Raw genomic sequence first — 13,484 nt, 5'->3', positions numbered from 1 at the left:
CAAGACTATGTTTACCTTTGTAAGAAACTGCCAAACTGTCTCTCAAAGTGGCTGTACCATTTTGCATCCTCACTAGCAGTGAATGAAGAGTTCCTGTATATCCACAGCCTCATCAGCATTTGGTATTGTCAGTGTGAATTTTAGCCATCCTAATACAGGTGTAGCAGTTATTATCCCTCTGATAACCACCATACTATTGTCTGTATCTATGAGTTTTTGTTTTTGTTCATTTGTTTTCAGTTTTATGTTCCACATATGAATAAAATTATATGGTTCTTGATTTTCCATTTGACTTCACTTAGCATAATATTCTCAATATTCATCTATGTTGTCACAAATCCCAGTATTTCATGTTTTCTTCACTGAATAGTATTCCACTGTTTATACATACCACATCTTCTTTATCCAATTATCTACTGACGGCCGCTTTGGTTGTCTCCATGTCTTGGCCACCATGAACAATGCTGCAAGGAACACAGGAGTACATATATCTTTACGGATAAATGTTTTGAATTTTTCCGATGCTGAAGGAAAAGGAACCCTCATTCCCTGCTGGTGCAAGTGTGAAATGCCTTGACTGGAAATCAGCCTTTGCTGTACAGGATGATACTCGATCCAATTGAGCCATACCAGCAAGGGTGGGAGTATATTTTTAAAATACAGTTTTAGAGCAGTTTAAGTTCACAGCACAATTGAACAAAAGGTACAGAGATTTCCCATATAGCCCCAGTCCCCACATATGCACAGCTTCCCCCACTATCAACAACATCCTGCACCAAAAAGGTACTTTTTGTTTGTTTGTTAATCTTCATCCAAGGATACTTTTTCCATTGCTTCTTAGAGAGAGTGAGAGGGAGGGAGGGTTGGGGGGGAGGGAGGGAGGGAGAGAGAGAGAGAGAGAGAGAGAGAGAGAGATCAATGTGAGAGAGACACACCAATTGGTTACCTTCCGCATGCAACCCAGGTATGTGTCCTTGACTGGGAATCGAACCTGCAATCCTTCAGTATACGGGCCAATGCTCTAACCACTGAACCACACCAGCCAGGGCCAGAAAGGTACATTTGTTACAATTGATCAACTATACCAACACATCATAATCTCCCAAAGTCCATAGTTTACACTAGGGTTCACTCTTACTGTTACAGCCACCCCAATAAATTTGATAAAATTTTTTAAAAAGGATGCTCAATGTTATATATCATTAGGGAATTGCAAATTAAAACACATGACATGTACACAGCTGGGCAAAAGTATGTTTACAGCTGTGAAAGCTTATTCTTGTATTATTATTTATTAATTATATTATTTTCCATATGAACAACTTTAAACCTACTTTTGCCTACCTCTATTTGGTGTCTGATGGGTACTAGACTTATTGGAGTGATCACTTTGTAAGTTATATAAACGTCTAATCCCTGTTGTACTCCTGAAACTAGTCTAATATTACATGTCAACCATAATTCAAATGTTTACATTCAATGGGTTTTGACAAATGTATAATGGCATGTACCCACTATAACAGCATACAGAATAGTTTCACTGGCCTAAAAACCCAGTGCTTCAACTACGCATCCCTCCCTACCACCTAATTTCTAATCAGACAACCATACAGTTGGAATCATACAGTATGTAGCCTTTTCAGCTTGGATTCTTCCACTTACTAATTTGCATTTAATTTTCCTCCTTATCATTTCATGCCTTGGTAGCTAATTTCTTTGTAATGCTGAATAATATCTCACTGTCTAGATATACCACAGAATATTTATCCATTCACTTACTGAAGGACACCTTGGTTGCTTCTGAGTTTTGGCAATTATGACTAAAATTGCTATAAATATCCATGCAGAAACCTATCTGTGTGGACATAAATTTTCATCTTCGATACCAAAGAGTGTGATTGCTGGACTGTGTAATAAGAGTATCTTTAGCTCAACTGGTTTGGCTCAGTGGACTGAGTGTCGTCCCATGTACTGAGAGGTCCCAGTTCGATTCCCAGACAGGGCACATGCATGCGTTGCAGGCTCAATCCCCAGTGGGAGGCATGCAGGAGGCAGCCAATAGATGCTTCTCTCTCCCCCTCCTCTCTAAAAAAATCAATAAAAGCATATATTTCTTTTTTTAAAAAGTATGTTTAGTTTTGTAAGAAATTGCCCAACTATTTTCCAAAGTGGCCGTACCATTTTATGTTCCCACCAGCAATGAGAGTTCCTGTTGCTCCACATCCTCACCAGCATTTGGTGTCGTCAATGTTTTGGATTTTCATTAATCTAATAGGTGTGTAGTGGTTCTTTTTAATTGGACCATTTTAATGTTGAGTTTGAGTTCTTTGTACATTCAGGTCTTTTACCAGATATGTCTTGCCAATGTTTTTCCCCAGTCTGTAGCTTGCCTTTTCATTTCCTTAATAGTGTCTTTTCAGTTATTCATTTTAATGAGGTCCAACCTATCTATTTTTTCTTTCATGAAGGTGTTTTTGGTGTTGTATCTAAAAACTCATCACCAAGCCAAAGTCACCTAGGTTTTGGCTTGTGTTATCTTCAAAAAAACTTATAGTTTTGTATTTTACATTAGTTTATGGTCTGTGTGTAGATAATTCTGCGAAAGGTATAAGGTTAGTGTCTAGATTAATTTTTTTGCATGTGGATGTCCAGTTCGAACATTTGCTGAAAAGACTGTCCTTTCTCCATTGAATTGCCTATGCTCCTTTGTTAAAGATCAGTTGATTGTATTTATGTGGTTCTATCTCTGGGCTCTCTACTTTGTCCCACTGACTATTCATCTATTCTTTTGCTAATAACACCTTGTCTTGATTACTGTACTTTATAGTAAGACTTTAAGTTGGGTCCTATCAGTCTGCTGACAATGCTCTTCTTGTTCAGTATTGTGTTGGCTATTCTGGGTCTTTTGTCTTTCTATATAACTTCAGAATCAGTTTGTCTACATCCCAAAATAACTCACTGTGATTTTGATTAAGCTTGTACTGAATGTATAGGTCAATATTGAGTCTTCCTATCTATGAATATGGAATCTCTCTCCATTCATTGAGATTGTCTTTTTTTGTTGTTGTTAATCCTCACCCAACGATATCTTTCCATTGATTTTTAGAGAAGGAAGAGAGGGAGGGAGGGGAGAAGAGGGAGGGAAAGAGAGACAGAGACAGAGAAACATCAATGTGAGAGAGACACATCGACTGGTTGCCTCCCACATGACCCTGACCAGAAAGGGGATCAAACCTGCAACCCAGGTATGTGCCCTTGACCAGAATCGAACCTGAGACCCTTTAGCTCTAACCGCTGAGCCAAACCAGCCAGGGCTAGATTGTCTTTGATTTGTTTTCATCCGAGTTTTGTAGCTTCCCTCAGATACTGCACATATTTGAGACTGATACTTTATTTTGGTGGTGCTAATGTAAATGGTAGTTTTTAATTTCACATTCCAATTGTTTGTTGCTGGTATGTTGAAATGCAATTGATTCTTTTTATATTAACCTTGTGTCCTACGAGCTTATTATATAAGCTTGTTAGTTACAGGAGGGTTTTTGTCATTTCTTTAGAATTTTCTACAATAATCATGTCATTGGGAACAAAATCAGTTTTATTTCTTCTTTCCCAAATTATGTGCCTTTTACTGTCATGTTGCACTAGCTCGAACTTCCAGCATGCTGGTGCACAGGAGTGGCGAGAAGGAGCCCCCTTGCGTGGCTCCTAGTCTTAGCAAGAAAGCATCTCGTTTCTCAATGTTAAGTATGACATTAGCAGTTATTAAACAAGAGTTTTCTGTCTTGTTAGGCTGCCCCTTTCCTGGCCCTTTGACTCGAGAGAGCAGGATTTTCTGGGATCTTGATTTGCACTCAAAATTTCCAGGTTGTCGCTTTCTCCAGTAATCAGTATAGGATATGTGAGGACATATAAAAATCCATGAAACTCACCACTGTATTGTTCTTTGGTCCCCCAGACCCCTGGCCAATCTGCCTCCTTCCCTTCCACCTGCCTTTCATAGTCTTATGTTTGTTTTATATACCATGTTCAAGATTTTTAGCTGCACTTAGCAGAAAAGATGGGGAAAAGAAATCTGGGATCAAAAGTCCTTTTTCTATTATTTTAATGTGTGTGTGCGACAATAATGTGGTAATGTCTTTTAGACATTCACTTCAGTTGAACTATAATGTCTGAGATAAACTTCAAATGCTTTGGGGTGGGTAATGGGTAGGCACAGAGCAAGCGAGGTTAGCTATGGCCTGGAACGGTTGAAGGTTTCTTCTGTTTTAGCTGGAAATACACTGTCTCAGCCTGAATACTACACATTGAATTGATGAAAATGAAAACAATTAGCTTAACAAATAAATTTTGATATCAAAGTATTTCAAAATATGGGGACCTTAAGGATAAAACAATAAAAGGGGTCCTTGGTGGTGAGAAGGTGGAGACCATCATGTCAGAATGTTGCAATTTATATTGAGGTCTGTGACAGTAATCTATAAACTTAGACATCAAAATTCAGTATTTAAGAAGAAATGTACTCACTACAGAACTGGTGACAACCTAAAGTATATGCCCTAATCTGTTGCTGAACATGTACGAAGCACCGTATTTCAGAGTATTCATTCCATAGATACCATATTTCATTAATTCTAAAATGAACTTTTTTTCAATTGTGGCATCTGAAATCCAAATACTTCTAAAAACTGTTGGTATACCATAATCTAATTTGCAGTAATTAAAAAAAAAAATGGTATACATAAAAATGTATTTTATGTGGGTGGTCTTCTTACTGGATATAACAACTTAGCTTCCAAGAGCCATCCTATACTTTTCAGTGTTTTAGAGAACTGTTCACTCAGTCTTGGGGCTGGGTGAGAGGGAAACATACAGAGACAGAATAAAGAAATAAAATATAACTTTGAGTGTTTACCAAAGCATAGAATGAGTTGGAAAGGAACAGGAGACTTTAGTACCAGGAGACTTTAGTACCAATAGAAATAAAGCCAGACACCTCAGATTTAGGGAGATGAATAAAAATCTTAGTTACTATGGTAAAGAGTTTCATTAATGCCCTGGCAGGTTTGGCACAGCAGTCAGAGTGTTGGTCGCAGACCAAAGAGTTGTGGGTTTGATTCTGGTCAAGAGCACGTACCTTGGTTGCTGATGGATCCTTGGCCCTAGTTGGGGTCATGCAGGAGATAGCTAATTGATGTGTCCCTCTCACACAGATGTTTCTCTCTCTCTCTCCCTGCCCTTACTCCCTCCCACTCCATCTGAAGATAAATGGAAAAATATCCTCAAGTGAAGATTAAAAAAAAAAAAGAATTTCATTAATAATAAGTGGCTGCCTTCAGATGCCAAATTCCATTAACCTCTCAATCTATACAAACAACAAAGTTACACACATTGGCCAAGCCCCAATTTTTCCCCTGCCAGTGCTGATACCCAGGAGTTCTGGGTCATCTACCAACACTCCTTATTGATAGGATCTGACCTCCAATAGCTTTTCTTGAGAGTTGACTATAAACCAGAACTTCAACAGTATAGTTAGGATTATTTTAGAAATAGAAATAAGTGCTTTTGTGATCGAACTCTACTCTATTAACATAGAATTGGTATTGGCTTCACTTGAAAACTTTGAAAGACATTATTTGTTTGTTGCTAGTTTAAATGGACACAATTGTAAATAAAGGATTTGAAACAGAGGCCCTGATAAAGCTTAAACATAATCATTTTCCACAACTCCAGTTTTATTTAGATTTTGTGTGGTTGCACACAGACACACTTAAAGAAGATATATTTATATTATATATAAAATATAGATAATGTGGGAGTTTCTGACAAATGATTGTTAATGAAAATTTATTAACTATATAACCTTGAATACCAGAGAAACTTCATTATGTACAAATCAGCACTAAGTTCCCAGTTCGTAAACTTTGGTTGTATGACGATGCCTCAAGCACCAAGGAAAACCAATAACCCTAATTTAAAAGGGAAAATAAATCCTAAGAAACAAAATATCCTTTACCTCTCTTGAATCTATTTTTTTTAAATAGGTTTTGTGGAAATTCTCTTTTATTCTACCTTTTCTTCCATCTTGGTCAGTTTCTAAAACCATTATCAATAAAAATTGGAGAGACAAACCATAACAGATAAAGGTGATGTCTCCAAAGAACTATTTCTGGACATTATTCTGTCTTAAACACAAAACTGTTTTAACCTTGATTTGCACTGTGTAATATGCATGAAAAAAGCCCTGACTCTCAATTTCCAAAATTCGAAAACTCAGACAATGCAATCATAACAAGAGTTGGGGATGACAGGCTCACGGAGAGCTTGTTAGCGAGTCCAGCTCAAGAGATTCTTGGATTCCAACGTCTTCCCTGGCCTCACTGGCATCTGCTGGCTGCAGAGGCAATTTGTACGAAATACAGTCTCAAAAAAGAGACTTGAGGGGATGAGCACAGCCTTTCGTGGGAGTTCACAACAAGTCTGATGCGCAAAAGAAAGAACAATCGAAGAGTGAAGACTGAAATAGAAAAAAGCGAAAAAATATACTAAGTCTATGTAAGTCAGGATGGAGGGGCTTAGAAGTACAAACTGACAACTGCATGTGTGTGGGTGGGACTGCATCCTTGCGCACAGTGTGGATTATACACATGTTTATATTAAGTCAGTTTATATATTACACCTGACAATTCAAACAGGCTGTTTCAGTAAGAGGTGGAAGGAGGTTCTATGCACTTCGCTACTCAGGCCCCAGTCCTCTGTCCTGGCTGGGCGGCTGTCTCTGCGCAGGACTCAACAGCATGGTATATGAATGGGTAGAGCTTCACGTCTGGTCCGGGGGTGGAACAGTTTCTACATTCTTCATTGTAATAGCGTAGCAACAGCTTATATACTTCTCCTGGGGAGTAAAAGGCCAGACCAATTTGCACATTAAGGTATGCAGATGGATTAAAACTACTAAAGAACACTCAGTTTTATCTTAATCTAAATAGCATATGCTTAAGTTTGACTACTGAAAATAGAGTATGAATTTCATATGCCTGGATGGCTTTTCTGACATAAAGATCATTTTTTTAAAAAATACCTTAAAGAAACTACTTATTAACTCATGTTACAACAGGGTAGGGCAAAAGTAGGCTTACAGTTGTGAATGCATGAAACAGTTTATTCTTATGTGATCATTTGTTATCAATTGCATTATTTCCCACGTTAACAACTGCGGAGCTAATTCTGCACCCGTGCCCCATTTTGGGGGTCTGCAGGGGCTCTCCGCCTTCCCCAGCTCCCGGGCAGCAGCTCATGCGCAGCTGACACACACTCGGCGAGCGTGCTGCACATCCCACAACCAGGGCTCAGCACGAGGCCTCATGGGTTTGAACTTAGCCCCCTACACTGTCCTTCTTCTAAGTTTCTGTACACACACACACATAAAAATGGACACTAACTCCAGCTTCTTAGCCTTATTTAATAAGCTGATATACTCTCTCAAGATTGTGGATGACACTTTCCCAGAAAAAATGACTCTACAAATGCTCTCTCTCTCTGTACCCCCAACTGTAAAAAAAAAAGAAAAGAAAAGAAAATCACACTTCATTCTTCTTATTCACTGTGATCCATCCAGATTTAGCAGGTGTTCCTCCTGCTAAATCCATTTAGATACCAGTGCCAAGACTGTCCCCGACTTACCAACAGTCAATTTCCTCTCAGTGAGAAAAGTGTGCATGCTGTAAATGTCTCTCATCAACTCGGAGTCCCCGAAGGTGAAATAAACCACATCTCGCTCAGCTGCAGCAGCTGCCAGTATCTGTATTAAGGCTGCAGAAAAGAGAAGAAACACAGCTATATTATGACGTGTCCCATGAAGACACCTTTAGTTCTTTCAACCAGCTAAATTATAGTGGTGTGCCAGGGACTTATCCTGCATTAAAGAGTTACAAACCCAATATACACATTATTAGAAAAGGCAAGTACAGGATAGGTATAAATTACCTAGTTGTGTGACTTTTCAGACATGCTGCTGAGACTGTCATTAAGCCACAGAATTCCCATCAGGCAGGAAGGGCCCTAGCCGGTGTGGCACAGTGGTTCGAGTGTCAGCCCGCCCACCAAAGGGTCGAAGGTATGAGTCCCGGTCAAGGGCATGTGCCTGGGTTGCAGGTTGGACGCCCAGCCCAGCTGGAGTGCGTGTAGGAGGCAACCGATTGGTGTGTTTCTGTCACATAGATGTCCACCCCCCCAGCTCTCCCACCCTCCCTGGAAAAAATATCCTTGGGGTTGGGGTTAACAGAAAAGGAAGGTGCATTTGAGGCAGCACAGTCAAGGCACTAAGGTGGCACTTCTTGCTTGCATCAATCTGGAACTAAAATGTCTGTTTGCACTTACCTAACTATTGTGTCTCATAGCCACTGGTCTTTTGTTCTGCAGGAGTCTCGGCGACTTTCCTTGCCCAGTGTACTTGGAAGGTTCTAATGCCCTCATCAACGCTACAGCCCACACTCTCATCTCTCCGGCCTCCCGCCCCCACCCAGGCACTGAGGAGTGGAGTGGACCTTACTGAAAACACTGGACAGTAACTCTGGCGCTGGAAGGGCAAAGTCACTCAGAACCCTGTCTCCAGGAATCAGTTACAAACACTGAGACTCAAGTATGTTTCTAAAAATTAAGTTTCTTTATAATCTTCATCTCAATAGACCAAATTTATTTTAAATAACAAAACTGAACATAGGTACAATAAATGCTCTTTTGCTAGGTATATATCTTTTTCCTTAATAAAAAAAGAGGTGGAAATCAAACTAAAACAAGGTAAGTTATGATTTTTGAAAGCATGTTAATATTCTACATTTCAAAAAATTAAATTAAAACAATAAGAATGGGCCCTGGCCGGTTTGGCTCAGAGGTTAGAGCACTGGCCCGTGGACCAAAGAGGCTCATTCGATTACCTCAGTTGCAGTTTGGTCTCGGCCCTGGCTGGGGTCATGTGGGAGGTAACCAATCGATGTGTCTCTCTCACACAGATGTTTCTCTCTCTCTCTCTCCCCACCTCCAACTCTATCTAAAAATAAATGGAAAAATCCTTGGGTGAGGATTTAAAACAACAACAAACAAACAAAAACAATATGAATGGGAATGAGGAGGAACTTATAATTGAAAGCAAACTAAAACAACTGAGCCTAATTTTATCTTAAAAGAAAAACATAACTACATTGAAGGGAAAGAAAAAAGGAAAGGATGAAAGAAAGAACTAGTGTAATTTATGAACACAATATTTGACTAATATACCCTCAGTCCTGGGCATGGAAAGAATTACAACAAATTCCTCACTCTTTTTACTAGGTTTGCCCACCACAGTAGTATAGGCAAAGCAATTCTGAAAGTAAATATATTTCAGGATTGAGCAAATGAATAAATGTTGATAATGTTGGGAGCTGGAGTTCTCTCTAATGGGAAAAGACAAAAAACTCTGAGAGGAGATGCACTGAAATGGAAGATAGTGGTGTGTGCTCAGGACATCTAAAATACGTGTGGGGGGGGGGAGAGGGAGAGGGAGAGGGAGGGAGAGAGAGAGGGAGGGGGGGGGAGAGAGAGAGAGAGAGAGAGAGAGAGAGAGAATCTCTTAGCTTTGTCTGCTGAAAAAGTCCAAAAGACAATATCCCAGTAGCAATGAGCACAACCAGTGCTCAGATCTTGGTATCTAATACCATCCGCCCTAAAAGGAGCAGGATTTCTCAGGGAAATGCCTGATTCCAGTGTTGGGACAGGACAGGCCCAAATGTTTTGTTGCACCAGAAAGTAAGGAATATTTTTTAAAAATCACTGGAGTAAAATTTGATGGGAGCTTGTCATATAGATATAGGAGCCAATTGCAGAATTTCCATTAGCCAAATCTGGAAGCTAAGCACCAAAATATTAAGTACAATAATAAATTACAAATGAAGGAAAACATGAGTTTCTGAGTCCACAGTGATCAACAACAGAGAAAAGGAAGGAGGCTCTGCTCACAGGAGAAAGCGGAAGACCAACCCGCACGCACGGAGAGACTGCCAGAATGACATAATCCTCTTTCTGGAACCTCTGTGGCAAACACTGGATCTGGCAAAAATTGTTAAAGGATATTAAATCCAAGGTAAATTTTGTCTTAGTGTTTTCCTATAAACTGCTTATTAACTACAAGGGAAAAAACTCAAAATCTATACAGTGGAGAAGTCAGAGAACATCTTCACTGGGTGATCCAAATTCACATCACCAGGGGGGTCAGATGGCATCAAGCCTCTAGCCAAATCACCCTCACAGGGCCCTGGCTGGGAACGCACAGCCTCCAGCGAAACAGGGGGAAACAACAAAAAAACTCAGGAACACTGTGTTCTTAAAACGTGTCAATGTCATAAAAGACAAAGAAGGCTGTGGAGACAGTCCAGATTCAAAAGGAGGCTGCAAGACATGACGATTAAATACAATACCTGTCTCTAGTCCCTGCACTGAAGGGCAAAAAGTCTATAAATGGTTGTATTAGAACACCTGACAAAATTGGAACATAGATAATAGAGAAAATAAGAATACTATCAATGCATGATTACAAAATTAATAACTAAAAGTGTTTTATATAGAAAATATTTTATTCTTAGAAAGCACACACTGAAATATTTAGGAAAAGGAGCATAATGTATATAACAAGCTCAAATGGTTCAGAAAAAAATTGTGTGTATATGTATACATATATACATAGGTACACACATATGTATGTATATACACAGAGAGAGAGAGAGAGAGGTGTTAATTTTACTTTTTGTAACTTTTATAAATTCAAAATTATTTTAAAATAAAAAAATTTTAAATTATATAGGAAGAAAAAATTATTTTTAACTTAAATTAGTAAATTTGATATAGTTGAGTTTCCCCAGATTTGAGGAAGAATATAATGTGAGATTCTTTTTTGTTGTTGTTAATCCTCACCTGAGGATATATTTCCATTGATTTTTAGATAAAGTGGAAGGAAGGAAGGGGGAGAGAGAGAAAGAGAGAGAGAGAGAGAAAGATCAATGTGAAAGAGACACATCGATTAATAGCCTCCCACACTACCCTGACTGGGGCCGGGGATAGAACCTACAACTCAGGTACGAGTCCTTAACAGGGAATCGAACCCGCAATGCTTCAGTCCTTGGGCTGACACTCTAATCACTGAGCCAAACCAGCCAGGGCATAATGTGAGGTTCTAAAATACCAATCTTTCCTAATTCCCAAACTAATATTTATTGAGTATCTACAACATGACTAGGCCTCATTAATCTCAGAGTACTGAAAGTAATTAATCTCAAAATAGAGATGTTTTAATTAAAACTGCTCAACCAACTTGTGCATACATTAAAGCTTCAATACACTCAATTTCAAAAGGTTCCTAATTAACCTAAACTACATATAAAAATGGAAACTAATGAATCGTCATCTTCCTCTACCAAGAGGTATCATTTCTTACCTTTAACTTTGAATGAAAATTTAGCTTTAAGTATTTTCTACTTGAAACAAAGAGAGAAAGCGAGAGGCCCAAAGAAATGTCCTTTTAGTCCTATTTTCTCCTTATAAACAGAAATACTACACAACTGGTCATTAGCCATTCAAGAAAATGAAATAATGGTAAAACATTGACAATTTATCTCCATATAAAGCTTATTTTTAGAGTGCTTCAACGGCCAGGAGCATCTGAGATCTTGTTCCCTGCATATGTTGTCAGTTTGGCTCAAATAAACACTTATAAAAATTTTTAAAGATGAAAGGCCCTGGCCAGTGTGGCTCAGTTGGTTGAATATTGTCCCAAGCACCAAAATGTCACTGGTTCAATTCCCAGTCAGGGCACATGTCTGGGTTGCGGGCTTGATCCCCAGTAGGAGGTGTGCAGGAGATAGCTGATACATGTTTCTCACTTCAGTGTTTCTCTCTCTCCTTCTGTTTCTTCAAATAAGATAAATTTAAAAAATGCTTCACAGCCCTGGTCAGTTTGGCTCAGCGGTTAAAGCGTCGGCCTGCGGTCCGGAGAGACCCGGGTTCGGTTCCCGCTAAGGGCACGTACTTCGGTTGCAGTTTGTTCCCGGCCCTGGTTGGTCGTGCGGGTGGCAGCCACTCGATGTGTCCCTTCATGTCGATGTTTCTCTCTCTCCCTTCCTCTCTATCTGTACAAAAAATGGAAAAATATCCTCGGGTGAAGATAAGAAAAAAAAAGGCTTCACAGGCCATTTGTCCCTGTGGACAGGGATAAGCCTGACAAAGCTACCAGAGGCCAGCTCCTAGTAAGACACCAACATTGCGTTCTTGACTTCACATCTCCTTCCGTTTGGGTGCACACTGTGACACAACGCGTCAGACACGCTGGGGCTGGAGACAGGAGACCAGCTCAGTCCTCGCTGTCACTTTCCCAGCATTTCCTCACCTATGCAGTGAAGGAGCTTAGCCAGATCCCTAAGACTCTCTTGAGTGTGGAATTCCATAATCTCTGCTATAATTTATATCCTTTCATTGGATACTACACTATAAATTCAGAAATATAAATTACATCAGCAATCACTAATAAAAGATCATTTTAAATAGAACTGTCTTTAGACACCATCTACCACATTCCCCAGACCTTAGTAAATCTAAAGAATTGTGTTCTGTGAGCTAAGTGAGCTCTCTTGCATCACAAATCTAATAGGATGTGTGGACTGACTCCAAGTATGATATAAAAGCATTAAATTCTAACTTCAAGCACAAGTAGGTGCCAAAATAATCACTTAAATTAATCTGCAGGGAGCTTGGTTTTAATTTGCTTTTTGGCATCAATGTTAAGCTATGAAAGAAGTTCAAATAAATATGAATAACACCAAAAAATAATTCACAGTGTCCTCGTGCAGCAGCCGAAGCAGACGAGGCGACGGACACACCGCAGGCGTGAGGCCACCGGCGTGCGGCTGCGGAGCCGAGCTCCGTCTCAGAGCATGTTGGGCGGTTCCCACAGCTCCAGAAGCACAATCTCAAGATTCACAGTGATTAATTCACCTAATCCTTACAAGAGCTGTAAAAGGTAAATATTAGTAGTGTCTCCATTTTGAAAATAAGAAAATACAGCCACCAAAGCTTAAGCAATTTGTTTAAGGTCACAGAGCCGAAAAGGAGGGCAGCTGAGAGTCAACCCTGGCAGTCCGACTGAAAACACGCCCTCCCCCACTAAGCTGTGAAGCTGCCCTGCCTAGTCTCACTGCTCTACTCCAAGCATGTCACTATCTGCCAGTCAGCAGAACTGCCTCCGAATGCTCATTTACATCATTTCCATGCACGCTGGCAGGCAGGCTAAAGCAGCACAGATCTGAAAATACTACGGATGTCCTTCTTCATTAACCCAGGCTGTTTTGTTAACTGACACACCTGCTTATCTTGAAATCTCAAGGACTGCTACCAGCCCCAAAGGCTTCAGCTACTCTTCAGCTACTCTTATCCTCGATTGATCTTGTCCTCTGGCTACCATT

General features: G+C 39.8%; 1 protein-coding gene across 4 annotated transcripts in view; it reads right to left on the bottom strand.

Moving 5' to 3' along the window:
- Positions 1 to 421: 421 nt before the first annotated feature.
- The window catches only part of PARG (poly(ADP-ribose) glycohydrolase), a 166,880-nt gene continuing 153,817 nt past the window's right edge, over positions 422 to 13,484 (bottom strand). For 2 of the 4 annotated variants that reach the window (XM_036264636.1, XM_036264637.1), the window contains exons 17-18: positions 7,681 to 7,809; positions 5,715 to 6,892 (exon numbers count right to left, since the gene is read on the bottom strand). In XM_036264636.1, coding sequence (XP_036120529.1) covers positions 6,738 to 6,892; positions 7,681 to 7,809 — 284 coding nt within the window. In that variant the 3' untranslated portion in view covers positions 5,715 to 6,737. Of the gene's footprint in view, positions 465 to 5,714; positions 6,893 to 7,680; positions 7,810 to 13,484 lie in introns of those variants that run through there. The other 2 variants (XR_004959961.1, XM_036264638.1) reach the window with 2 other exon arrangements.

Source organism: Molossus molossus, unplaced genomic scaffold (genome assembly GCF_014108415.1).
Source record: "Molossus molossus isolate mMolMol1 unplaced genomic scaffold, mMolMol1.p scaffold_m16_p_17, whole genome shotgun sequence".
Lineage (NCBI taxonomy): Eukaryota > Metazoa > Chordata > Mammalia > Chiroptera > Molossidae > Molossus > Molossus molossus.
The sequence above is the reverse complement of the archived record's forward strand: the minus strand, read 5'-3'. Positions and strand labels throughout refer to the sequence as shown.